Source organism: Marmota marmota, unplaced genomic scaffold (assembly GCF_001458135.2).
Source record: "Marmota marmota marmota unplaced genomic scaffold, marMar, whole genome shotgun sequence".
Taxonomy (NCBI): domain Eukaryota; kingdom Metazoa; phylum Chordata; class Mammalia; order Rodentia; family Sciuridae; genus Marmota; species Marmota marmota.
Window position 1 is genome coordinate 5,097,668 of NW_025999863.1, and position 27,439 is coordinate 5,125,106.

General features: G+C 55.3%; 1 protein-coding gene across 3 annotated transcripts; it reads left to right on the forward strand.

Moving 5' to 3' along the window:
- The first annotated feature begins 7,916 nt into the window (after positions 1 to 7,916).
- Evi5l (ecotropic viral integration site 5 like) lies at positions 7,917 to 27,162 on the forward strand. 3 transcript variants are annotated; one of them, XM_015503722.2, is made up of 20 exons: positions 7,942 to 8,210; positions 11,404 to 11,587; positions 12,817 to 13,006; positions 13,344 to 13,568; positions 13,672 to 13,746; positions 14,431 to 14,556; positions 15,931 to 16,074; positions 16,256 to 16,345; positions 17,178 to 17,275; positions 17,362 to 17,422; positions 20,415 to 20,468; positions 21,434 to 21,466; positions 22,508 to 22,648; positions 23,286 to 23,414; positions 24,482 to 24,622; positions 24,756 to 24,911; positions 25,019 to 25,165; positions 25,245 to 25,340; positions 25,431 to 25,526; positions 25,675 to 27,162. In XM_015503722.2, the coding sequence occupies exons 2-20, from the start codon at positions 11,451 to 11,453 to the stop codon at positions 25,951 to 25,953; spliced, it is 2,418 nt and encodes an 805-aa protein (XP_015359208.2). In that variant the 5' UTR covers positions 7,942 to 8,210; positions 11,404 to 11,450; the 3' UTR covers positions 25,954 to 27,162. The 3 variants fall into 3 exon arrangements, with proteins under 3 accessions (XP_015359211.2, XP_015359208.2, XP_015359209.2); XM_015503723.2 differs by lacking the exon at positions 21,434 to 21,466 and having other exon boundaries at positions 7,944 to 8,210; XM_015503725.2 differs by lacking the exons at positions 20,415 to 20,468; positions 21,434 to 21,466; positions 22,508 to 22,648; ... (5 more) ...; positions 25,431 to 25,526; positions 25,675 to 27,162 and adding an exon at positions 17,606 to 17,750 and having other exon boundaries at positions 7,917 to 8,210.
- The last annotated feature ends 277 nt before the right edge of the window (positions 27,163 to 27,439 follow it).

Below are 27,439 nucleotides of genomic sequence, written 5' to 3' on the forward strand. Positions count from 1 at the left end.
CATCTTGCCCGGGAACCCACGCTGGGAACCTCGGCATCCCCAGCCCCAGCCCCTCGGGGCCCAGCCCCCGCCCACCCTCGTTCCCGATCCCTCCGGATCCCCTCCCCGGGAGCCCCTGCACGGGCGTCCCCCTCCCCCACCCCTCGTCCCCTCCTCGGCTCCGGGGTCCCCGCCAGCACCGAGGACCCCCCACCCACTCTTTCCACCAGGCCCTCAGGACCTCTCCCCAGGAGCCCCTTCAGGGTATCCCCATCCCCCACTCCGCAGACCCGCCCCCCCCACCGCCCCCACAAGCCCAGGACCCCTGCCCACCCTCTCCCCATCCCTCAGGACCCCTCCTATCTGCACGACCTTTGCCTCCGTGTCCCCCAGCCCCTCCACTTGACATCCTATCTTCTGCCCCTGGCCTGCCCCCCTCTTCTCCCCAAGGAGACCAGCCTCAGGGCCCTATCCCTCCCTTTTGACCCTACAGAATCCTTGCTTCGACTGAATTGAGATTTCTACCCCTACCCATAGGCCTCAGGTTAACTTGCTGGTCCAGCTCCCCCTAAAGTCCCCTATGTCCAAGGGCACCCCTAAAAATCACTCCTTAAGGTCCTCCCAGCACACTCTGATAGCTCCACACACTGCCACTGATCTTGACCCATCTATATCCCAGCTTCCTGAGAAATCCACCCTCCCCTCATGCTCAGAACCTCCCAATAGATATCCTGAACCAGCCCCCCTCCCCACCCATAGACACACCCTCTCCACCCATCTTTCTGGGAGCCCCAAACACACGGAGGGTCACAGATTCCCCAACACACACAGAGAAACTTAGGAGCTCCAACACAGACCCAGGCATTTGCCGTCACACACACATGAGACTGCTCAGTGCTTTTACACACCTTTTGTATCCCCCCAGCCCAGAACCCCCAACAGCTCCTCCAGCTCAGGCAGACTTGGGAGACTGTGAAGTGATGTCCTGGCCCTCCACATCAGCTTCCCTGAACCAGCACCCACACTGGGGCCTCAAGGGTATCAGGACCCCAGAGTCTCCTGGGACCCTTGAGAGCACCTACCCCAGTCCTTTTCCTCCTATCCATCTCTCTCATATTTTCCCTTTACCAAGAGAAGGAGGCTCACTGTCTCTTACAACAGAGTGCCCCAAAAGGAACCACTGCCCACCCCCAGTGGGGAGGGAAGGGGTTCCAACTGCTTCTGACCCTGATCCTGAAGGTCTGACCAGACTGGTAGGACCAGCATCCTGACCCCATTGGGCCTGCTGACCTCATATGGCAGAGCCAGCACAGCCATCCAGGCCGCTCATCAGGGCTAGCCTGACAACCCTCATGAGTTCTTTCACCCACCACCAGTGTGTTTGACCAAAACAGAACAGCTTCCTGCTATCCTGACATTTGGGATCTGCCGGGGCTGGGTTGGGACCTGCCAGAAGCAGAAAGCTCTTTGTGAAGGAATATTTTCAGAAGGGAAAAATGTGCTGAAGAGGCTGGGGTGGAGCATGAGGGAGAGCTCTACGCGGTCTTCTCCGCTGTAATTGAGATCTCCCCATGTTCCTGCCTCTTTCTAGGTTGTATTGGCTCTTCCTGCCCAGCCTGCTGCCTCACGGCTCTTGTCCTGGGGTCCCACCTGTGGGTTCCCCTGGGCTTCTGCGGTTGACTGCGGGTGGTTTGGAAGGAATCACAGGTGGCTTGGCCCTGGCACAAGGGATGAGGCAAGACAAAGAGGAGAGGAGATCACAGAACTGGCAAGATGCTGTGGTTTAGGACTGCAGGGAATTAGGAGGAATCCAGATCAATCCAGCCCCAGCACAGCCTGGTCACCAAGTGTTTAGGATCCTTCTAACAACATAAATATGCCCAGAAGTTCCCTCTCCACCAGCCTCTTTGTGGATATTCACAAGCAGATTCTGGACAGCCTAGGAAAAAGCTCATCTTGGCTCAGAGACTCAACTTCCCCATCTGAAAAATGGGTAGTTAAGTGCTTAGAACAGTATTTTGTACTTCAGGGGAGCCAGGGAGGTTAAGGTGTGGTGTTTTGTGGAAGGAAACAGTAGGGCCTTTGAAGATAGTCACCCACCTGTGGGTGTTAGCGCAGGCCTCCCTGGTCCCTGGCCTCACTGGATAATGGCTCTCTCTCTAGGGCTAAGCTATATTTTGGGGAGTCTCTTGAATAAGAGCTGAAAGAATGAGAATGAGAGATAATTAGCTATGGGATTTGTGACCATGCAGAGACCCTCAGGGAGGACTGAGGGGAGTAGAGTGGAGATGGGGGCTGCTGACAGGCCATCCTAATGTTCCACATAGACCCTTGACCTTGGGTTGGAAGAGGTTTGTCCTCTCCACTTGCTGAAGGCAGGAGTGGATGAAAAGACTCTTGAAGGTCACATGGCACCTGGGAAACAAACTCCAGAGCCTCCCCAGGGTGGGACTTTGTACAAATGCAGTAGGGTAGGAAGGCTTCCCACCTTGGACCGTGAACTCTGTAGGAAAACATAAGAAGGCTCCCAAAGAGAGCCTGTGAGTTGTGCAAAATCAGCTTTACCCTCTCCTGAGGGTATGGATCTGTGTCTTTGTCTGTGCTTAGATTGGACAAGGAAGGACGAGGAAGACGAGGAGGAACATATGTTTCAATTTCCTCTTGCAGAATGTAGATGCCAGTCGTTATGGGTGAAGCCCCACCCCCTTCAGAGAATTGAATCAGGTGCTGGGGTACAAAGGAATGTAAATGTGGCCCCTGGCCTACATCTGAAGCTGTGCTAGCCAGCATGAGAGCTGAAACCAGAAACACACATTGATCAAGCCTGTGCCATGTGCTCGGCCCTGTGCCAAGCATCATTTGCATATTATCTCATTTAATCCTCCGAACAACCTGGAGGAGCCAGGATTCCAGCGGGTACCCTTGCCATCACGTCCAACTGCTGTGGTAGAAAGGCATGAGACAGATTATGTGCAGAGTGCTGCCGCAAGAGCCCAGAAAAAGGGCCTGGCACATCCCCGGAGCACAGCAAGGCGCGGCAGGGGTGACGTGTGGATGCAGTCACCAGGCAGGCGTGGCAGAGAAGGGTGTTCCAAGCAACGGAAGTGCTTGGACAGAGGCCCAGGAGGCAGGAGCTAGCGTGGTTCATTCAGAGATGTGTGACTTCCTGCATGCCGTGTTGAATGGGCTTCATCAAATGGGCCTTGGTGTCACCAATGCCATCCACACAATGGGCGCACACTGTGGGGCACTCCCTGGCAAAAGGGACCCGAGGTTGGAAGAACTTAGAGAAGGCAGCAAACCTCACTCCCTTGAGGCAAGTTTCTAGCAAGCATCTCTGGAAGCCAAACACAGGCTGCAGGAGGGAGGGAGGTCAGAACTAACAAGCCCCCCAGGTTAGGGAAGGCATCCAACCCTTCGAAGGGGATTTGAAAGTCACGTTTAGCACAATTCACTTGCTCTTTAGCTCCATTTCTAAGCATACCATAGTGTGCTTGTGAGACCACTTCACTGAGATCTGTCTCCACACAACTCCCAGGAGGGCAGGGTGCTTGTCTGCTTTTTCACAGTTGAGTCCCAAGCGAGTACAAGGATGTAGAGGGTGCTCAGCAGAGACTTGTTCGGTTTTAGTAATTAATGGGCTTCCCTACTCAACTGTTTCTGAAAGAGAAGAGAGGTGGTATCTGTCTGCTTCTGAGGGCTCCTAAAAGCAGGGCAGCCCACCTCACTCCTTCCCTCCGGTCTGCCCAGTGAGCATCCATAGGTAGTACTGGAAACAACAACCAAAAACACCATCTTGGCCTCAAAGAGCCAAGAACCTTTACAAGATGCCACTTCTCTTATTTACCTGCCCCTGGAAGACCTGATGAGAGCCTTAATTTTCTTCCTTTGTCATTCTTAGGGACACTAAGATATAGAGAAATGAGAAATTTATGGTAGCATAAAATAAACTGGTGAGGATACAGGATAGTCAGCTTATTATTATTACTATTATTATTATTTTAGATCTAAAAGAATTCCACAGGTCATAATGGTTCACCCCTCAGGTTTTAGCCTGAAGGTTTGTGCTACTGCTGCTGCTGTTATTACAAATAATAAATGATTGCAGTTTTGCTGTATTTAATCCTTAACAGGGTCACCACATGAGGGACAGGCCTGCCAAGCAGGAGAAGGTTATTTATTCATCCTGCAAATGTTGCAAATAGCTCCAGTCCCTGCCCTCATGGAACTTTCCATCTAGAGGGAACAAAAATCGTGGGCCACGCGCTGTCCTAAACACAAGACAAGTTAAAACCCATTTATTCTATCAGCAAAACTTGTGAGGCAGCTACCAGCATTAGCTCTATTTTAAGATTTTAAAAACTGAGGCCAACCACATGGTACCCAAGATCACAGAGGGGTTAGGGAAGGAAGGGTTAGCTGCTGGCTCTGGAGGCCTCATGTGAAGCCAAGAGAGCCACACTCCAAGGGCAAGGATGTATAAATTCTCAGAGCAGCATGGAGCAGCAGCAGAACTGGGATGAGAGGAGGGCAGACAGTGACCTCCGAATTCCAGCTGCCATCCTTATTATTCCTGGGGTCACTCAGCCTTTGGCAGTTCACCCCTGGCCAAGGAAGAGGACCCAGAACACTAGAGCAGGCCATTTCCCCAGGGATTGGAGCCAGCCAGGACATGGTGGTCTGCTTGCTGGTCAGGATGGGCACACATGGCATCTTTCAGAGCTTCAGATCCAGAATTGAGTCTGTGTGCCCAGTAGTCACTGGAGAAGAAGGATCAGAAATGAGAGGGAGGGAAGGAAGGAGCCAAAACTGAAAGGGAATTTGAGGTCTTTATTCCTGCCTCTGAAAATGCCAAATGCTTTGTGAAAGATGGCTCATGAACACTCGCTCACTCTCCCTGTTGAAAAATAATGACTGATTTACTAAGTGCCCACTGCACTCTGTTTTACGTATATAATTTCTAAAATAAAAATGTGGAGAGAGCGGCAACATGGCGGATGGGTTTAGGACAAAGGCTCTGGAGTGAAAAATCCAATTTCAAATCCTCCTTCCCCTGCGGCCTAGTCAAGGCACCATCAAGTGGCCCCTGTTCAGTATGGCACTTCTCATGCATTATAGCCCTTGTTTACTAGCCACACTGGTACAAAACCTTTTTTATTATTATTTTTAGAATGGGATGTGGCTCAATGTGACTTCAGCACATGCACAGTGTGGTACAATCATCATTGTTATCTAATTCTAGATATAGCATGTATAAGGTGTCCTAGGTCTGATCCCCAGAACCGCAAAAAATATATATATATATACATACACACACACACATACACACACACATATATGTGTGTGTGTGTGTGTGTGTATAGTTTAAAATGGAGTTTATTTGAATAGTTTTATATTTATAGAAAAACTGAAATGATCGTAGAGTACCCATATATCCCATAACCAGTTTCCCATTATTGATATTGTATATTAATATCGTACATTTATTATAATTAATGGACTAGTGTTGATATATAATTATTCATCAAAGTCCATATTTTATAGATTTCCTCAATTTACCTAATATCTTTTTCTATCCTAAGAGTCCTCCAGGATCCCAGATAATATTTAGTAATCACGTCTCCTTACACATCTCTGGGCTGAGACAATTTCTCAGGCTTTCTTTGTTTTTGATGACCTTGACAGTTTGGAAGAGGGCTGGTTGGTGTTTTGTAGAGCGTCCCCTAATCTGGATCTGCCCACTGTTTTTCTCATGGCCAGAGTCGGGTGATAGGTTTGGGGGAGGAAGAGCACTAAGGTGAATGTCCTTCCCATGCATCCTATCAAGGGCACATGATATCCTCATGACTGGTCACTGTTGACGTTGACCTTGATCACCTATCTGAACAGCACAGAAATTTTTTTTTTTTTTTAAAAAACCTTAATATTTATTTTTTAGTTTTCGGCGGACACAACATCTTTGTTTGTATGTGGTGCTGAGGATCGAACCTGGGCCGCACACGTGCCAGGCGAGCGCGCTACCGCTTGAGCCACATCCCCAGCCCCCAGCACAGAAATTTTTGTCTTCATTTATTCAACAGATGTTTACTAGTGAATGCCGAATAGTGTATTAGGGGCTTGAAGTAGAAAATTAAGATAGCTCTTTGTCCTCAAAACATTTATGACCCCATAGGGCAGGAAGGCAGGTATAGAAGTCATTGCCACCAAACACGAGTCGGGCTGGGTGGAGGTGGGGTGGATGTCTACAGGGAGAGAGCGAAGTGATCCAGGACCCTGGAGGGAACAGGGTTGACAGGTAAGCATGCTTGAACCAGGTCTTGGGAATGCCTTTCCAGTCCGAGGGAGCAGTGTGCAAGAACAGGCAGGAGCAAACCAGAGTGCCCAGGGGGTGGAGCTGGAGTATGAGCAGGGCTGCAGGAGGCTGTGGCTGGGAAGGTCACTGGCCTGTATAAAAAGGTCCAGGTTCCACCTTGCCATCAGGGAGCCACTAAAGGTTTGGGTCAAGTGAGTGACACAGCTAGTACTGTTTTTCCACATTGCCCTAGTGGCCCATCTGGATGCAACAGATAGGACAGAGCCCCAACAAGGAGGGTGTTTCCCGGGCCCAGGCAGGAGGTGGCAGGGCTAGAGAGAGGGACCCAATGAGATCCACTGTGGCCTTTGACTACTCTGCAACCTGACAGGGAAGGAGGGGAATACCCAGGCCCAGCCCGGCCTGGTGGGTGGGTAGACAGATGTGGCCCTGCTGCCCAGGTGAAAGGAGGAGCCCGCTTTCCTTCCCTCAGGAATGTTGGGTTCAAAGAGCATGCCCATGTGGGGGTCCAGAGATTCTTCCTAAAATGCAAACCCAGCAGGTTCCTGCCCCAGCCCACAGACCAGTCAGGGGAGGCTCTGGCCCCTGCAGAATTTTCCAGCCTCTTCTGGAGTCACTCCACTTTGCTTTTACCCAATGGGCCCTCTGCCAGCCCACCTCATCCTTTATCTTTTTAATTGAGATATAATTCACATAACATAAAACCCAAGTCCTCAAAGCATGTAACTTATATGACTTCAGCACATGCACAGTGTTGTACAACTATCATCGTTATCTTATTCTAGAACATTTCCATCATCCCAAAGGGAAGCCTCAAACCCATTAAGTAGTCATTTCCCTTTCCCTTCTCCCAGCCCCTGGCAAGCACCAATCGACTTTCTGTCTCTATGGATTTGCCTATTCTGGATATTTCATTTAAGTGGAAACATACAATTTGTGACCGTTTGTGCCTGGCTTTCTTTCACTAAGTGTAATGTCTTGAAGGTCCACCCATGTTGTAGCTGGTGTCAGCGCTCCATTCTTTTTTGTGGCTGACTAAGATTTCGTTGTGCAAAGGATCACATTTTGTTGACGCGTTCATCCAGTGATGGACATTTGGGGTGTGTACCCTATTTGGCTGTTGTGAATGTACTGCTGTGAACATTCATGTACAGGCTTCTGTATAGTAACAGGTTTTTCCATTGTCTTGGGTAGGCCTCTGGCGGGGAACTGCTGGATCATATGGGAACTCTGTGTTTAAGTATTTGAGGAACTGCTTGCTATTTTCCATCCTTCCATACTTCTAGCGTTTATCTCAACCTGTGATAGAAAGTTTGGGTGATTATCTCTTGATCTCTTCCCTCTGTCACTCTGGAAGGGCAGGGGTGATTCTTGCTCTGGTGGGGAAAACAGAAACATATGAAGGAGGGGTGTGATGGAGCTTTTAGGAGGTGGGCTGGCAATCTTTGCCGATGCTTAGTGGAAAGGAAAAACTGGAAATGAGGGGTTCATAATTGTGGATATATATTTAATCATTTAAGCTCCAAGAGTGAGATCCCTAAGGATGTGAAGGGACAGGGCCCACACAGGAACTGTGGAAGAAGAGATGCCACACGGGAGCCTAAGAAACCCTGGCCAGAGAGGTGGGAGGAAAAGCAGGAGCACTGTCTCTTTAACCAGGTGGGAGAGCAACTTCAGGAAGGAGGAAGTGGGACCGGCAGCATCCAAATGCCCTGGACAGGGAAAGGGAACTTGAAGGTCCCTCCCATCTGGCCTTCTCAGCACCATCTCTTCCTGCCCTCTGTCCTGGTTCAGCTTCAGAAGCCGCGGACTGCCCTCTGGAGGTGTGGCAGGTGGTAGTGCTGCCAGGGACAGGGTCTGGAGGCCCACTGCCACTCTGCAACCGAGATCCACCTTTCAGGCACCTGAAGTGGCACAGGTGAAGCACTGGGGTTAAGGGCACGCAGACTCTGAGTCTCCAGACTCAGAGGCGGGCAGGCAGGGAAGAGGGAATGGCTTCAGGTCCTGTGGAGATGGGCCTCATGCACCTTGCTCCACTCCATGTCCCCTGCCTACAACAGTGCCAGGCCCTCAGATAGCCCCAGTTAGTGCCAGAAACAAGGGCTTGCGCCACATGACTGGGACAACAGAAGCCATCCCCCAAGCCAAACCTACTCAGCTCCCAGGGTGGCAAAGTCTGGATGATGCAGGAAGTGTGTTCATGTGTATGTGAGTGTGGGTGTGTGAGAGTGCTGTGTGTGCACGTGTAAGAGTGTGAGTGTGAAAATGTGTAGGAGTGTGTATAAGTGTGAATGTGAATGAGTATATGTATACCTGAGAGTATGTGTGCATGTGCATGTGGGGGGAGGTGAATGGCATATGTGGACAGATGTGAGTGTGTGAATGTGAATGTGCGTGCGTGTGTGTGTGCGCGTGTGTGCTCAGCACTTCTTGTCCACAGCCCTGTCTAAGGCCCCACTTGGAGGGACAACCCCCCCCTCCAATGCTGAATATATGCATCTTCGGCCCCCAGACAGAGCTGTGACATTGCACCACTCTCAACTCTGTGTACTTGAGTACTTGTGTATGCCTAAGTGTATGTATCTGTTGTGTGTGTGTGAGTAGATGTGCCTCCCAGTGTCTATGTGTGTGTGAGAAAGAGAGTTTGTGGGTGTGAATGAATATGGATGTGAGTGGGTGTGGGTGGTGTGAGAGAGAGTACGTGCGTATGTCAGCATGTGTGTATCTGTGTGCACACTCAGGCTTCAGGAGGATGGTTTCCGGGGCTGGGTGGTTTTAAAGAGTCTGAAGATGAGTCAAGAAAAAGTTCCGGAGAGATCAGAAGTTCCTGCCTCTCAGGCTGTAAATTTCATCCCTGTGTATTTAATACATTTTATTTCCTGTATGAAACACATTAATATGTGATAAACAGCTGAACAAATTCTGCCAGTGGGTGGTCCCTGGGCTTTGGGTTTTTTATCAGAAACACAGAGCTAAACCATTTTCTCTGGGAGGGAAGGTAGGACCAACCCGCTCTGAGTCTGGATCCCTTCTGCTCAGCAGGGATAGGTGGGCCCAGACCACCACTCTGACACCACCACCCCAGCCACCTCTGCTCTTTCCCTGAGCTCTCACTGCTTCCTAAGTCCAGCCCTGATCCTCACCTCTACCACCTCGTCCCCATTCCCCCAGCTCTGGTGCTGCCTTCCCAGTCTCTTCCTGCCTGGAAAGTTCCTTCTGTTCAGCACTTCTTGTCCACAGCCCTGTCTGTCTAAGGCCCCACTTGCCACAGACTTTGACTCTGCAGGAGGCCCCAGGACAGCACGCACTGCCCCCTCTGAGGAATGATTAACTCTTGGTTAGGCGGTACACCGTGGCTTGGTCTTTGGGGCAAGTGGACCCTGGCCAGCCAGGAGATGGAAGGGTTCCTACCACTTATCAAAATCCAGAGTTAGCACCCAACAGACTAGGGGGGCTGTCAGGGACAGGGCTTAAAACAAATAGCCCTGGGAAGCCACAGTCCTGAGGAAGGAGGATTTTGGGCTCCCTACAAGCTGAAAAAAAGAATGGTGCACCCCACCCCCGTGACAGGGCAACATGGCAGGAGGACGGAAACAAGTACATGACCAGGGTGAAGTCCAGCCCAACACGGTCCCCAAACATTGGTCCGGGGCTGAATCTGGGCTATGGGAAGGTGCCCAGTGACCTGAGGATGGCCAGCAGGTGTAAAGTGATCTTCTCTAATCCTCTTAGTACCCCATTGCTCCCCAGGGACCCCATGGGGCCCCTTCTGTGGCCTAGCTGTCAGAGCCTGGTCAGGTGACATCCCTAGGCAGCAGACTCAGGACAAAGCACACAGGAAGGTGTGTGGGCATGAAGCTGCCATGCAAAGAGTGAGGCAGGAGCAGAGATTTTGTCTTGCCTCCACCACCCTGGCACCCTTATCTTCTCAGACCCTGGGTACTGGACTGGCTCAACAGAAAGAAACATGGCTGGACAGAAGGAACACCATTCCCAGCCTCTGCCTTCCATACCAGGGCCATTTCTGACCCTGGGAACTTCCTATTGGGAGATACCAACTTTGCCAGCATCCCCCACACAGTCCATGGCAAAACCCAGGAGCCTGGCTCCCAGTGAAACCTGGCCCTGGCCCCAGGATGGATGGTACTGACTGACATTTATGGGGTGAACGCTGAGTGTTGGGCACTGTTCTAACACTTCATGTGCCATAGCACGCTTGGTTTTCACAGACACCCTCTGAGGGAGGTCTTGTAGGATCTTGGGCTTTGCAGACCAGAGAAGAGGAATGGCTGGCCAAAGGTCACACCGCTGGTAAAGGGGGACCCAGGCTTCAGACACAGGTCCATTTGAACCCAGAGCCTTGGTTTTCAGCACAGTGCTAATTTGCCTCCCACCAGGTTGACAGAAGGTAAAAGGCCAGTGTCCTTGAAACCCCAGAAGGGCCAAGCAGACCACCCCAGGAAGATGGCAGGCCAAGATCAGGATCCCCATCAGAGCTTGTGTGTGCTGCTGTGTGGCTGCCAGGACACAGTTTCCCAGCACTTTGACGCGTCACTGGCTTCCTAGCCCTGAGGGAGTCAACTCTTCCGGCCATCAGCAGCGCCAGACAATTAACAGTGGAGAATAAATGTTGTGGCTGTGCCAGCAGCCCACTTTGGTTGATGAGATGGGGAAGGTCAGATGCTGATGCAGGGCTCCCAGTGCAGGCACAGCAGGGGACAGAGACCACTGTCAAGAAGGGCTGCCAAAGCAATGTCTTCTGTTCCCCAAGCCTCCTGCAGGGTCCTTGGGACCTCAAATATGAAACCTGCCCCAGGCCCTGCCACAGACTCAGGGTACTAAGTTGAGCCTCGGACTTCATGCGTAGGATCAGCAGGACAGCTCCGGTCTGGCAGGGATCCCTGTAGCCAAGGTCCAAAAGAGAAGGAACCAACCTGGCCATCAGCTGGGCTGGGGCATCTAGGGGCCAGGGGTGCACCAAGTGGCAGGTCAGAGTAGGAAGGCAGAGATGAGGAAGTGTTCTGAGGGGAGCACAGGCTCACCTGGCCCAGAGCCAACATGCAGTGTGGACACCCCCCCCAATGCCGACTATATGCATCTTCGGCCCCCAGACAGAGCTGTGACGTGGCACCACTCTCAACTGCTGAGCCTGCCCACCATGGCGAGCCCCACTCTGAGCCCCGACTCCTCATCCCAGGAGGCCCTGTCAGCCCCCACTTGCTCTCCCACCTCCGATTCCGAGAACCTCAGCCCTGATGAGCTGGAGCTGCTGGCCAAGCTTGAAGAGCAAAACCGGTGAGTAGGGGCCTATAGGCCAAGGTGGGGCCTCAGGGTGCAGCTTGGGCCCCTTGCAGAAGTTCTCGGGACCCCTCACATTCGGAGCTGGGCCCATGCTGTGCAAGGTAACAGCTACAACCAGACACAGTGTGTGTCTCCTTTCATCCTCCCAACCCCAATGTCCCCCTGTTCAGATGAGGAGACCAAGGTTTTGAGAGATCACATGAGTTTGGCTCATTAACTGAGCCATTTTTAGAAGAGCTTAAAACTGTACTCCTCTCCCCCATCCTTCCCCTGTCTTAGAATGTGGGGACTTTTGGGGGTGGGGTTTGTGTGTGTGTGATGCTGGGAATGGAACCCAGGGCTTCACACATGCGGGGAACGTACTCTGTCACTGAGCTACAGTTCCTGCCCAGAATGCCCACTTTGTCATTGTTCAGGTATAGTCATTAGGACCTCATGGCCACTGAAAGGGTACTTTGGAACTCACAGTTCCCAAGAGGAGCGGGCACACCGAACCATTCAGGGAAAGTACTAGGGCCCATCAGCAGGAGGCAGAGAGAGCTGGGGTGGCAGAGAATGTGGGCCCTGGGCCTCTATGGTGGTCTCCATGGGAAGGACAGGCGAGGCTGTCCCTGGTTGTCTAGCACCTGGCGTGGAGGTGCTGTGGGCAGGTGAACAGTGGACAGAGTAAGAGCCTGATGGAGGAAGTGGTCGGGGTGTGGGCTCTGGGTTGGTTGGTTTGCATAGGAAATCCGCATGCTTGGTTTGCCAGCTGTCAGGTCATTTTCTATCTCTAGGAACTGCTATCCCTGGGAGGGACCATCCCTCTCTCCCTCCAGGGTACACAAGGCCCAGCTGTCAAAGCACCAGAAAGGCAGAGTTAATACAGCTCCTCAATGGCTGGGTGTCCTCAGCCAGGGCTCGCTGTCTACACCCCACTCTAAAGTGGAGATCATCCCCAAGTCTGCTCCACAGGGTTGGTCTGAGAGTTAATGAAACACACTCACATGATGCTCAGCCAGTGCCTGTCATCGAATAAGAACCCGCAAATGGAAGTCTCTCTGGGGCTAGTGCTTGAGGACCATGGCTCACATAGGTTGGGTCACTGGCCAAGGTTGCTCAGCAACAATGACATGGACTGAGTCCCTGGTGTCCTCTGAGACCTGCCCCCAGGGGAGGGTGTGAGTTCCCCAGAGGACCCCTGTCTCCAGGGAGTCACCTTACCACTGGCCCTTCCTGCTCAGGCTCCTGGAAGCCGACTCCAAGTCCATGCGCTCCATGAATGGCTCGCGGCGGAACAGTGGCTCCTCACTGGTGTCCAGCTCCTCAGCCTCCTCCAACCTGAGCCACCTAGAGGAGGACACATGGATCCTGTGGGGCCGTATTGCCAACGAGTGGGAAGAGTGGCGGCGCCGGAAAGAGAAGCTGCTCAAGGTGGCGGGGGGCGGGGGGTGGCTGGGCTCCTGGGCAGATAGGCAGCGAGGGCAGTGAGGTCATTCAGCTATGAGGTAGTACCAGGGGGCCAAATCCTGGCAAAGGGGCAGAAATAGAGATGTATAGACTGGGCGTGAGGACAGGGAGGCCTCAGTGCTTCAGGAGGCTGTTTGCTTGCTGTTCTTAGTATCCACGACTGGGCGAGGGCAGACTGTCTGTGCACAGTGCCCAGCAACCTCTGTGCCATGGGAGGAGGTGTGGGCAAGCCAACAGCTGAGGAGCTGGACTGGGATTGAGTCTAGCCCAGCCTCCCCTTCCCGGCCATTCTCTGTGGCAGGAGCTGATCCGCAAGGGCATCCCGCACCACTTCCGGGCCATTGTGTGGCAGCTCCTATGCAGTGCCACGGACATGCCAGTCAAGAACCAATACTCAGAGCTGCTCAAGATGTCCTCACCGTGCGAGAAGCTGATCCGCAGGGACATTGCACGTACTTACCCAGAGCATGAGTTCTTCAAGGGCCAAGACAGCCTCGGCCAGGAGGTCCTCTTTAACGTCATGAAGGTGAGGCCCAGCAGCCCGCAGCCACCTGAGGGGCAGTCCCCACATGGACCCATTTTGCCAGACCAGAGGTACTCTGCACTCACCCCACATTGTTCCCTTCCAGGCATACTCGCTGGTGGACCGAGAGGTGGGCTACTGCCAGGGCAGCGCCTTTATTGTAGGCCTGCTCCTCATGCAGGTAGGTAGCCTGGGACCAGGCCCTCCCCGGGCTGCACTTCCAGGAGGTGGACACAAGCAGGCTTTTCTCTCTATCCACCGACCTCCTAGGTCAGAACCTTCCTTTCCAGCCACCCAAGAACCCTGACAGTTCCCAAGCCAAAACTCCTGTGGGTTGACACAGAGCTTCCAGGCACTTGCCCTGGCTATGTCCTGACACTGTACAGTCCAGGATAGAGAAAGGGGCCTGAGAAGCAGCCTCCAGGTTTGGACCGGGAGAGACCTCAGACCAGGAATTTATATCAGCCATTGTGGTGTTTATGGGGCCTGGGGATTTCCTCCAGAGAAACCAGAGGCCTAGGACAAGGGGAAGGGGAGACAGCTGGGAGTAGACAGAAGGGTGTCTCCACCCGGTGGGTGAGACATGGGCTCTGGCAGCTGCCCGATCTGGGTCAGCTCCACTGTTTCTAGCAGGGCCACTCTGCTGAGGCTTGAGACTGCAGCCTCGAGTTTCCCCTCCATAAAACAACAGTGACCCTGTTTACCAGTGGCTTGTGTGGCAGGTCCAGATAGCTGGGTATCAGTGTCTACTAAATGTAAGTGGAACAGAAACAGGCCCCAGGTACACCAGGGCTCTGCCAAGAGCCACAAGCATGCCCCTGCTGCTACCCTGCCCACCTTCAGAGCCCCCCACCCAAACCCCCAGATGCCTGAGGAGGAGGCCTTCTGCGTGTTCGTGCGGCTGATGCAGGAATACCGGCTGCGGGAGCTCTTCAAGCCCAGCATGGCCGAGCTGGGGCTGTGCATCTACCAGTTTGAATACATGCTGCAGGTGAGGAGGACGGGGAACCCCAGCCAGGTGGCCATCCTAGGCTGTCCCAGGGAATTTCTTAGACTGAAAATTCTAAGCCTGAGAAATCATGCCCAGAAGTCGCAGAATGAGGACCATGGGCTCCAAAGGCACTGCCCTGAAAGATGCTTGGAGGGACAAAGAAGGGACCTTCCACTCACACCAGGGACTCCCAGAGGTGCCGAGGCCCAAGGAGACACTAGGTTCAACAGACACACAGGGCCCGTGGGCCCATGCCTGTGTACTCTGGGAGTGGTAGAGGGAGGGAAAGTGTCGTCTGCCTGCCGCTGCTGATTACCAGGAGCTGCAGACAACTCTGTTTATAAATAGCAGTCCCCGAAGGGCCCACTCCTGGTCGGCAGACAGAGCTGCCGTGTTCACGCATGCAAGTGCGCTCTCTCCCTCCCTCCCTGTCTCTCTCTCTCACACACACACACACACATACACACCTGCTCTGGAAGCCCATGGCAGGGGGACTGTGCAATAGGTGAGCTGAGCACCCCATTTCTGGGGCCTGGAGGACCAGGGAGCCTGGTGGTATCCCAGGTAGGGGGCCCAGGCTCACTGAGAATCAGCCCCCACCCTAGAATGAGTAACTGAGCCTTCCCACAGCCAAGCAGAAGTCTAAATCCTGGGCTCAGAGACCCCCTGCTCTAGGAGGAAGCCCAGGGTCCTCGTCCGGCCTCAGTTTCCTCAGGGTCTGCCACTATCTACAGTCTGAAACTGGGCGAATCCAACAGGCATTCCCTGAGCATTCTGCACACAGAGCTGCATGCTGGGGGCCATGGATGGACACAGCGACCAGCAAGTCACCTTCCACAATGTGAGCTATGACAGCTCTGACCAGGGGCCATGGGCTTCACCTCTTTTTTTTTAATGTATTTTTTATACATTTATTTTATTTATTTTCATGTGGTTCTGAGGATCGAACCCAGTGGCTCACACATGCTAGACAATCACTCCACCACTGAGCTAGAACCACAGCCCCTCCACGTCTGGATGACCTTAGGAAGTGACCTAACCTAACCTCCTGAGTCCCAAAAGCTCCCTCTGTGGTGGTCAAGAGACCCCATGAGCTGCTGTTGAGCAGTCAGGTCCCACATGTTGTAGCTTTTGCCGCTTTGGCCACCCCTGCCTTTGACCCTACCTCATGCTATTCAAACTCTGGGTGGGTTTGGCCACCCCCAAACACAGTGGCCAGGGAGTACTGAAGAGGGGAGCCACAGGCTGCCTAGGCTGGTCATGGAAGTTTCCTAGAAGCCAGGAACAGAAGCCCAGCAGCCCTGAGTGGGAGGGAGCCAGGTGGGTGTGGACAGCACCCATTCACCATGCCCTCTGGGCCTCCCCGCTGTGTAGGAGCAGCTCCCGGACCTGAACACCCACTTCCGCTCACAGAGTTTCCACACGTCCATGTACGCCTCGTCCTGGTTCCTCACGCTCTTCCTCACCACCTTCCCCCTGCCCGTTGCCACTCGTGTCTTCGACATCTTCATGTACGAGGTGAGGGCCCTGCAGGTTACTCCACCCAGGCCACTCAGGATGCAGCAAGTCACACCCCACCCTGGAAACAAACCCCAAGCAGCCCACAGACCGGGCAGAGGAAGGGCCAGAGCCTGGGGAGGGGACTGAGCTTCCTGTGGGCCAGGACAGGAGGCTCACAGCCACAGCGGCCACATTGCAGGGCCTGGAGATCGTGTTCCGGGTGGGCCTTGCCCTGCTGCAGGTGAACCAGACGGAGCTGATGCAGCTGGACATGGAGGGCATGTCCCAGGTAGGCCAGGAGGGCAGGTGGGTAGGAGGGGTCAGACACACGGGAGGGTCAGACACCATCTAGCACCAGCAGCCTGGCAGCAGGGAGAGAGGAAGGTACAGGCCCAGGCTGAACCCTGGGAGGTCCCTCCCTCTCCCTCCTGCTACTCCAGGTCCCCAAAGCTTGCTGGCAAAGTAACCCTGGCCAAACCACAAGGCTTTGGTTCCCAGCCCCTTGGCCAGCCAAGGGCACAGGAAGAGGCAAGACACCTGGAGCAGCCTTCTGCCCTGCCCTGCCCCAGCCTGCCCTGGTGGCCCTGCCTGCTAGAGAATGGCTGACCTGCCTCTCATGGCCATTTCCCCATCATGCAGGCCCCTGCCCCCTCCCAGCATCCTCCAGCTGGTGCTTCAGGGAAGAATGCACAAAGGCCACGGTTGTGTCCAGGAACACGAGCGTCCATTGTCCGCAACTGCCAGAGGGGGCCAGCTGGGCTGGGGAGCAGGAGCTGTGTCCACTGAGGCTTACCTTAACCCTTTGCAGAGGCTCCAGGGGCCCCAGCATGCCTACCCACTTCCTCCATTAATGTCCCTGTGCTCAGACTGCCCCCGCCCCCCAGCCTTCACCCTTAGGCACTTCCCAAGTCTGATTTTCTCTGGAAACTGAAGCCCTGGCTGCAGGCAGTGGGGGAAGGCCAGCCCTCCCTTCTTAGCCTCTGGTTTGCTCCACAAACACTGATTGAGCGGCTACAACAGGACAGGCCTGTGCTGAGGACACGGTGATGCCTCACGCAGCAGGATGCAACAAGGGCTCAGAGGCAGGGCCTGTGTGGCGGTGACCGCCTGTGTCCCCACAGTACTTCCAGAGGGTGATCCCCCACCAGTTTGACAGCTGCCCAGACAAGCTGGTCCTCAAGGCCTACCAGGTCAAGTACAACCCCAAGAAGATGAAGAGGTCGGTGCAGGACTTTGGGGTGCTGGAGGGGAAGGGAAAGTCCCTGGGGGGTGGAGCAGTGATCACACTGGCCTCGCCCTCTGCAGGCTGGAGAAGGAGTATGCAGCCATGAAGAGCAAGGAGATGGAGGAGCAGATCGAGATCAAAGTGAGGCCCGGGCCCGGGGGGAGGGGCAGGGCCGCGTCCTTGGAGGCTCCCCTCCTACCTCCAGAGCTGGCCGCTAGAGGGCGGCCCTGCCCAGTGCACTGGAGGATCAGGCCGTCCTTGGCAGACGGCCGCAGGCTCTGATGATCCTTCCTCTGCCCACCTGCCCCTTCCTTCACCCGCCAGGCCGGCGTGGGAGCGCCTGCCCCAGCCGGCACGTTCTCATCACTGGTGACACAAGAGTAAACAAGACAGTCAAGGTCCGTGCCATCGTGGGGCCCCTGTGTCGTGGGGAGACCATCAATAAATCACGAAAATAGTGTGAACTCTACAGAGTGCTCTGGATGCAAATGTGCAGGGGAGGAGGGGCAAGGGGTCCCCGGGGAGCCATCCAGGGAGTCCAGTGCAGAAGGCCTATTGGCAGAATCTCACCTGGTGGGCAGGGGGATCATCCTGAGGGAGCAGTGAGGGATCCTCTGAGGGCTGGGGACAGTGAAAAGAGCCAAGGAAGGCAGGGACCAGATGCTAGGGTGTGTAGGCCAGGGTGTGTGTGGGTGCCCACACAGGGAACTGGTACCCTGGTGTCCAGCCCACCAGCCCCTTCAAAGTCAGTGAGTTCCCTGAGCATGCAAAACCTCTGAGCCCAGGCTGCCCCCTCTTGCCTTTTTCTGCTTCATCCTCACACCCATGATTTTAGTTATTCACTCAACAAGCATTTATTGAGTATCTGCTGTATACCAGAGTCACAACCAGGAGTGAGAGCCCCCTGGCCCAATGCTAGGGACAGACAGGGATACAAATTCCCACACAGACTGGCTCTGCCCTCTTCAGGGGCAGAACTATTCAGTGATTGAGACAGGAGTCCTGCGGAACCAAGTTCAAATCCCTGCTCACCAGGGACCAACTGTGTGACCCCAGCAGGTGAATTCATCTCTCTGAGTCTCTGTGGCCCTATCTGCAAGATAGGGCAGGGGCAGACCTAGATCAGACTCCAGGTCATCTGCCACCCATCCCTGATATGCAGTGAAGGCATCATTGTTCCAGCCTGTTCCTATGGTTTCCAGAAATATTCCAGTATTTGGGGTTTGGGGCATCCCCCTTTCTTGGTTATGGCAGCTTGACTGATGCACCAGTCCAAACGTGTTTTGGTCTTGGTCATGTACAGAAAAGAGCCAACTCCCATCAGGTGACTGAGAGCCCAGCAGTGAACAAGGACACAACAGACCCTTGAGCCATTTGCCAGGCTGGAAAAATCTCCTGAGAGGCCTTCTCATGGGGCCCTGCCCTCCATTCTTTCACCTTTAGCTGTTTTGAAATGTCTCAGGGATTTGTTTGAACTGGATAAGGCAGTACAGCAGACAGAGACAAGCGCTTTTAGAAGAAGCTCCAAAAGAGGAGGGGGCAGGCCATGCCAGATTGGGCTCATAAGGACAAGAACCAGGGTCTGTCAGGAAGCACAGAGAGTGAGGGGGACAGCGTGACTTAGAGTGTTGGATGTGGTTTCTGCAGGAGGACCACAGGGTAGGACAGGCCAGTGTGAGCAGCCTCAGCATTAGGCAGTTTGAATGATCTCTGCAGCTCTATCCTGCAGGTGTGATCCCTCTTGTTCCCATTCTTGCCCTGGGGTAATTTAGGATGGGGAAATACTAGCTTGGTGTGTGTGTGTGCACGTGTATGTGTAAAGGAGGTGACTTCAGGTTTGGCTCTGGATTGGGTGGTTTTATGTGGAAGATGCAATCTGTTTAGGACTTAACTAGTCCTGGAGGGGACAGTCTCTGGAATTAGCAAGGTTTCAGATGTCAAAGCACCATGAAATACAGAAAAGAAAAAAACGTAAACCCATGATTAGGAGATAGCTTCACATACTGCTCACTCATTCTTCTGCTCATTTTTACCTTGGAGGAAGCAGAAAAGAGGAGTTATAGATCAAGCCTGCCCACCCCCACCCCTACCCCAAGGATGACTCTGCTTGGTGCAGTGCCAGGCTGAGGCCAGAGAAAGCAGAGCAAGCCAGGGCCCAGAGGTCCTGACCCTATGCCTGAAACATCTCTGGCCTGGCCATGCTGGTAGGTGTGAGCAAGACCCTGCCCTCTCTGACTCAGTTTCCCCACCATGACATAAGTCAGGAACATCAAGTCCATGAATTATTGATTGCAGTTGCTTCCTGGAAATGTTCTAGGTATTTCCATTACCATTTCTCCCCAAAAGCAACCCAGAAAAATGTTCTGTGTGACCCACAACAAGGCAGGACCCTCCTTCATCTACAGATCCAAATGATTTCTTCACCACATTGCAGGGGAGACTAGATACAACATGTATGTCAATATCACCTGCTTCCCAGAGGGTCATGGGGGAACCTAAAACTACAAATATCTACTCAGGATCCTTCAGCATAGAATGGAAAGCAAAAGCAAGGGCAGGTCTCCAAAAAGATCTTGGAAATGTAGCCATGGAGCTGAAGGAAGCCTGCGTGTTCAGCACACAGGATCCAAATTGTGAGAGGATCTTGTCCCAGAGAACTTAGCTCAGGGGTAAAGCAGGGAGGATGGGGCTGTCTCAACAGCTTCACCCAACAGCTCCAAGGCTCTGTCCTCGACAGATCCAAGCATGGGCTGGGAATAGGCTTCTGAAGAGGATGTGGGTGCTGACTACCCCACAAACACAGTTACTGAAGTGCTCAGGTTGTTTTTACTGAAGAGTTGTTTAAAAAAAAACAATCCCCCAGTGCTGGGGTTCGAATGCACACATCATAGGCAAGCACTCTACCACTGGTTACATCCCCAGCCCCTAAAATGTTTTCTAAATGGACCATTCTGAATAAGAATGGACCCTGTTTTCTGAAATTGCTGACCCAGAACATAAGATGCTGGCTCTGTCCTGCCTGGAGGTGGCTTGGCCCCCAACAGGCCTGACCTCAACCTCCTCCATAGTTGAATGGGGGTATGTGTGTAGGAATGGGAGGCACGTTCTGATGTGCTTTCCTCCCCTTCCACAGAGACTTCGGACAGAGAACCGGCTCCTGAAACAGCGGATTGAGACCCTGGAGAAGGTGAGAGGCGCAGACTCCAGCTGGGACTCTAAACCCTCGAGGACTTTTACAGGGCACAGCAGACTTTAGGCCCAAGCCCAGGTTCTGCTCCAATAAGAGTGGCTTAAAACTCCCTAACCTTGAGCTGCCCTAACACTGGGATCTCTGGGGAAACCTCACCTTGGATCCTAATTCATGATTAACCCTGGGGTTGGAGCTGAGTCACGACTTGGTGGACTATAAACACAGCGATCCTGGGCAGCTTGGGTGGGGGAGAGGAGGCAGAACTGTGGGGCTAAGGAAGGAGCCCCATCCCTGGGCCACAAGATACCCCACCCTGTAATTTGGAAGTCTCGCCCTTGAAAGAAAGGAAGGAAAAGAGATGGAACGGAGGAGGGGGCAGTCTTGCCACTTGTGATGGAGAGCCTTGGCCTTGACCCTGGCCCCTGACACATTAAAGATGCGGGTGGAATGGGCAGCTTACCTGAGCCCCAGAACCAGGGCCCCCACTTCCTGCTCCTCCCTTGTCCTCACTTGACCCTCCACTGACCACAGGGAGTGAATTGGTGGCAGACAGGACTGTATTGCTCTTGCCCCACAGCCTCCATTCTTGCTCTCCCTCAAAATGAAAATGCATTTCCCGTCCCAGACCTCTCTGGAGGACACCTCACTCATAGTGAGGCCGACATCGCCAGCACTGAGGTTCCTGTCGGCCTCAGCCCTGTAGCCCCCACAGCGTGGCTAGCCCTGGCCTTCCTGTTCATACAAACCCTCTCCAGGATGGAGCTGGCTCTGGCTTTGGTCTTCCTCTGGTCCTCTCTTGCTGGTTCTCTGGTCTTCACTCCTCTCTCCCCTGCTTCTAGAGATAGTCCATGGCATTAGTGACAAGTGGTTCTTGTGTGTCTCTCCCCTCTCCTGTCCCTGTGCCTTCCGCTCTGCCTCCTCCCCCTGTCGCTCGGAACCCCCTTCGCCCGCCCGCCGGGTAGGAGAGCGCTGCTCTGGCTGATAGGTTAATCCAGGTACTGTAGCTTTTTGTCTCCCTCTCCAGTTTCCTTCCTGGTCCCTTCCCTGGTCCTTGCACATGACAGCCAGTAACCACCTTTTCCCTGGCTGCTGCCATTTCTGGGGGCAAGGGGGCAGGCGTGGCACAGTGCATGGGGGCAGCTGGGGCTCACTTCTAGGAAGACAGGCTTTCCTGGATGGGGGCTTGTGAAGTGAGAGAAACACGGGTGTGGGGGAGAGTCTGAGTATGTTTGGCATGAACTTACACACACAGGGATAGAAAGTTCCCTCCCGGAGGGACACAATAGGGGCCCATGAGGGCTCCGGACTTTAAGAGCATATCAGCTTCAGGCCTGGTGCGTCACTGAGCTGAGCTTACCATACACCCTCTGTGCTCTCACGCTGCTCCTCTCTCCTCCTACCTGCCAAGCCTACTACCTTCTCTCATTTGCCTGCTTTTGTTGCCACTTCATCTCGAATGGCTTTATCTGGAAGCTTCCGCACAGCCTGGAATGGGGGGCCCAAATTGGTTGGGGGAAAGTATAAAGTGGGGGTCTTTACCCCAAGCAAGCAGAGGCCCCCAGGCCTTGACCCTGGCCTATCCCACATCCCAGCCCAGTGAAGGCTCTGGGGAGCTGAATTCTGAGCCACTGGGGCTTTGACTGTCCCCAGAATACCACCCTCACCACCAGGGCTCAGCATGAACTGGTAGAGCTCCTGCTGTGCCCTTGACCCTGGATTAGGGCTACTTTCTCCTCACCTGGGACAGAGGCCAAGAGTCAGAATTGGGAAGGAGAAGAGAATGTTGGCACTTTCAGCTGGCAGATCCTGACAAGTAGAGGGTGAATCTGTTCCTCCCAGGTTCCTCCTGGTATCCTCTCTGGGCCTCTGCCTATCCCTAGGCCACAGTGGACACCCCATCCCAGGCTCCAAGTGTGGGAAGCGTTGCCCCTCTCACTTCCCCCCTCCTTCACCCTCTCTGGGCCTCTCTCTGTGGCCCGAGGCAGGGTCTGGGATGGAAACAGAAGATCACCGTCCTCCATCCTCACTGTGCTCAGGGGCAGGTGACACGGGCGCAGGAGGCTGAGGAGAACTATGTCATCAAGCGGGAGCTGGCAGTGGTGCGGCAGCAGTGCAGCTCAGCAGCGGAGGACCTGCAGAAGGCGCAGAGCACTATCAGGCAGCTTCAGGAGCAGCAGGTAGCTGCAGGAGCCAAGGGTGGGTGGTGCCTGTCCAGACCACGCCCTCACCCGCCACTCTGTAGGGCTTTCAGGACTCAAATCAGCCCTGCCTCAGCCCCTGGCCTTCCTGTATAAAGAGTGGGGGTACCCAGAGGCCAGTACTGATTCCTCCCCAGCCCCCCTCTTATAGGAGCTGCCCAGACTTGGGGGCATCCTGAGATTTTCTAGGGACCCCAGCACCAAGGCTTCTGAGAACCAGACGGCCCCAGCAAGACTCTCTAAGCTCCCACTTTGTCGGGGATGAAGAGATGAGTGAGGACCAGGGCCATGGCTCCAGACCCAAAGAGAAGCAAGAGGAAGTAGCCCAGATGAGGCACTTCACAGCCTGGCAGGGGCACCACTTGGGGCTTGGAGTCCATCAGGCCAAGGAAGGGCCACTGGTACTTAAGGATATCAGAGCCCCATAGTGTCAAGGGATCCTGAAGCAATGTAAAGCCCCTTCAGAGCACCCCCTGTGTAGCTTTCCTGGGAATGTGATGGGCCAGTTTGCTACCCCAGGGACAGGATTCCTAGTCATAGGGCATTAGAGTTCCAGCCAGGATGCCCCACCCCCCAGTTGCAGCTGGGGACCAACACAGCCCTCTGCCTCCCTCAGGAGAACCCACGCCTCACTGAGGACTTTGTGGCCCACCTGGAGACAGAGCTGGAGCAGTCACGGCTGCGGGAGACAGAGACACTGGGGGCCCTGCGGGAGATGCAGGACAAGGTTCTGGACATGGAGAAGGTGCGACTGGGTGGGAAGGGGCTGAAGGTCCTGAGTAAGCTTGGAAAGGGGCAGCCTGGGTGCTCCCCCACACCAACCATCAGACCCTAGGAGGAGGCAGCTTCTGCCTCTTTTGAACCCAGGGTCCTCTGGGCCCACTGGACACCTGCCCCTTCACCATGGTCTCCACATGAGGGCCTGGAGACACTATCCTGGAGGCACACTGGGGCCCTCGTTCTCCTATCTGCAGCCCTATCTGATGGGGGCATCAGGCCTCCTGCACCTCCTCAACTGCTTTCTGAATTGACTCAACTCTCCCACAAGCTGCCAGAGGAAGGGAAGAGGCCCAGGATCCACTCACATGGTGCAGGAGCTGTGCCCACCCCCTGCAGCCTGCACTGTTGAGCCCCCCCCACACACATGTCTCTGCCACCGCTGTGTGAGGAGCCATCAGCCTCTCAGCCCCCATCTCCAGCCCAGAGCAGGGCTTCCCCTCCTACCTCACTCCACATGGGAGGGAAACCTGCATCCCATAGATCCTGCTGCCCTGCCTCCCACCCAGACACAAACAAGGGCCAAAGAGGACCTGGTCCAGGATTTTGGCCCAAGATGCTGGGGCACAAATCCCCATCACTGAGCCCTGGGGATGCTGGGACAGGATGTAGGCTGGCCCTCAGCCCATTTATTCCCAAGTAGAGGGTCTGTTTATTCCCCCTGGCCTGGCCTGGGGAGCACAGGGTACTGCCCACTCAATCTTCTCAGCCCCTGCTGGGGCAGATTCCAGGTCTGGTCATAGGCCCTGAAGTGGGCTCCCTGAGTCTAACCGCTGTGTTCAGTAATAACATTAAGGAGACTCCACAATTTATGGGGGCAGAGGACAGCCCCACGAGACAGCAGGTACTCTTATGGCAGCCATTTTAGGGGTGATGATACCTGACCCGGGTTAGATAGGTCTGTTCCCATCCACCTGATTCCTACTCCGGGAGTATCCTGTGGTCCAGGGTGCCACCCTTCCCCCAGCTGAGTCCAGAGGCCGGCAGTCCTCTGGGCTCAGCTGCCTGAGGCTCTGATGGCCTCTCTCCCCGCAGAGGAACAGCTCCCTGCCTGACGAGAACAACGTGGCGCGGCTGCAGGAGGAGTTGAAGGCGCTCAAGGTGCGGGAGGGCGAGGCTGTGGCCTCTGCGCGAGAGCTGAAACTGCAGCTGCAGGAGCTATCGGACACCTGGCAGGTGGGAGTTCAGTGAGCGGGGAGCGGCCAGGCGCCCCCTCTGGCAGCCCTTGGAGGAAGGCCACGACCCAGGCCTGTGGTCTCCTCTGAGCACAGACTGAACACGGACACCCCTACCCTCCACCCCGCTCCAGGCGCATCTGTCCCGAGGCGGCCGCTGGAAGGAGTCCCCGCGGAAGCTGGTCTTGGGCGAACTCCAGGACGAGCTGATGAGCGTGCGTCTGCGTGAGGCCCAGGCCCTGGCCGAGGGTCGCGAGCTACGGCAGCGTGTGGTGGAACTTGAAACCCAGGTGGGCGCTCAGCCCCAAAGCCCGCCTACGTGGGGGAGGGTGCTTGGTGTTGGTGCCCATTGGCCAGGCAGTGATCCCCGCTGTCCCGCCTTCTTTCCCACCCTTAGGACCACATCCACCGCAACCTGCTGAACCGCGTGGAGGCCGAGCGCGCCGCGCTGCAGGAGAAGCTGCAATACCTGGCCGCGCAGAACAAGGGGCTGCAGACGCAGCTCAGCGAGAGCCGCCGCAAGCAGGCCGAGGCGGAGTGCAAGGTGCCGTCCCTTGCCCAGCCCTCCCGGCCCTGCCCCAGCCCTCGCCGCCCCCCTGACAGCCCCTTCTCTCCCATCCCAGAGTAAGGAAGAGGTGATGGCCGTGCGTCTGCGGGAGGCGGACAGCATGGCTGCGGTGGCTGAGATGAGGCAGCGCATCGCGGAGCTGGAGATCCAGGTGAGCGGGGTTCTGGGCGGGGATGTGGAGGTCAGACTTGGGGGCCGGCCCTGCCTGCTCTGACCGCAGGTGCCCTGGCCCTCCCCGCAGAGGGAGGAGGGCCGCATTCAGGGCCAACTGAACCACTCAGACTCGTCGCAGTACATCCGTGAGCTCAAGGACCAGATTGAGGAGCTGAAGGCGGAGGTGAGCGTTGGGGAATACCGGTGACAGGCCAGGCGTCGGTGCAGTAAGAAGGATGCTTCTAGGAGGGCGGGGGAGGAGGGTGCCTGGCAGCTGGACTCCGGCGTGGGTACATCGGCCCACCCCTCCAGCGCGCCGGTCCCCGCCCCAGGTGCGGCTGCTGAAGGGCCCGCCACCCTTCGAGGATCCACTGGCTTTCGATGGACTGAGCCTGGCCCGGCACCTGGATGAGGACTCGCTGCCGTCGTCAGACGAGGAGCTGCTCGGCGTGGGCGTGGGCGCTGCTCTACAGGACGCGCTCTACCCTCTGTCCCCGCGCGATGCGCGCTTCTTCCGACGTCTGGAGCGACCCGCCAAGGACAGCGAGGGCAGCTCAGACAGTGACGCAGATGAGCTGGCCGCGCCCTATAGCCAGGGCCTGGACAACTAAGACCCGGTTCCCCGCGGCGGAGCCGGGAAGCCACAGCCTCGGTACGCGGGGCAGTCAACCGCCTGCTGCTCCGCACACGCACTTAAGAACTCCACGCCTCGGCGGCTCCGCCTACCCCAGGGCCGAGTCAGCGAGGCAGCACGTAGAGGGCAGGGCCCCGGCAGGCCCTCCCTCCCCAGCAGTGTTTACCCTTCTTGGTGGTACCTCTCCGGCCCTCTCGTGTCCCACGGGTGGTGCCTGAGCAGTTACCTGGAAGGTCTGCCCTCCACACTGAGGGCAGGGGCGGCGATGAAGAGATGGCAGGACTGGATGAGTGGGCTTCCTTCAGAAACAAGGGCGGCCCTGCTGGGAAGGGCCCAGGAGCTAGAAGAGGCCTGAGGAAGAGGGGCAGCTCTGGGCTGGACATTAGCACCCCATGAGGATGCCCTCAGGACACAGTGACCCTTGATCAGCCAGCTCCTGGCTGCCAGGGACAGATGACCAGGCTAGGCTTTCCTGCCTGGTGCAGGCATTGTGGCCCCTGTAGCAGAAACCAAAGTCCCCCCTTATGTAAAGGACCACCCGGGGTGTGAGTGGCCAGCAGGGGCCAGCTCAAGCCTGGGCAGTATTTCCCTGCTTCTCTGGGGCCAGAGAAGCTATAAGGAAGCAAAGAGATCCCTCTCCCCAGCCCCCCATCATCTTCTGGGAATTACTGGCATCACCTATCTTGGCCAGTGATGGAAGGGGACTCTTTCCTTGAGATTCCTCAGCCTCATCCACTTTTCTTCCTTCCTGTGGCCCTAGCCCCACCCTCAGGCTAGGGTCAGGCCCATGGGTGGAGTTTCCCAGCAGAGTTGCCTCCTCCAGTCTCTGCTGAACCCAAGTTGAGAACGGTGCCAAAGTCCAATGATGCCCCCCCAGACCCTTTCCAAGTCCCACCCGGGGCCTCCTGACTGTCAGGGCTGACCCCCTCGGTGCTCCTGGAGCCTCGAGTAGAGTACCATCACAAGCAATCTCCCTGGCACATCCTGGGGTGGGGACCCCTGCTCAGTATCCCCTTCCTGGTCACCCACTCTTCAGTGTTACCAAGCCTGGGGACCAGGGCAGGCACCTGCGGGGCTGTCCCACATGCCACCCACACTGCCCACCACCATTTTGCACACTGCCTGTTCACACTCCACATGTCGCCCAGGCGAGAAAGATGGAAAATAAAGTGTATTTACACAGTCATGGACAAGGGGCTCTGAGTGGGGCAGGCCTGAGGTGGAGAGGATTACAGCAGCAACAGGTGCCCTGTCCCTGGCCAGCAACAGAGCTGAGAGGCAGTGCTGTCCTTGCCCTCCAGAGCTTCCTGCAGTCTAACACAGTTGCCAGGAGAGGAAAGGGCATCATCTGTGGTCGCTGGTTGGTGTGAGCAAGGCTGTGGGAGAGGTGGAAGACAGGATATGACCCCCACTGAGGCCTCCCCTGGGACACAAGCAGAAAGCCCAGCTTCCAGAAGAGCAGG

Coding starts and splice junctions, on each gene's coding strand:
- Evi5l (XM_015503722.2), top strand. CDS start 11,451: ATGGCGAGCCCCACTCTGAGCCCCGACTCCTCATCCCAGGAGGCCCTG. Junction 14,557..15,930: donor AGTTTGAATACATGCTGCAG/GTGAGGAGGACG, acceptor CCCGCTGTGTAG/GAGCAGCTCCCGGACCTGAA. Junction 24,623..24,755: donor AGCTATCGGACACCTGGCAG/GTGGGAGTTCAG, acceptor ACCCCGCTCCAG/GCGCATCTGTCCCGAGGCGG.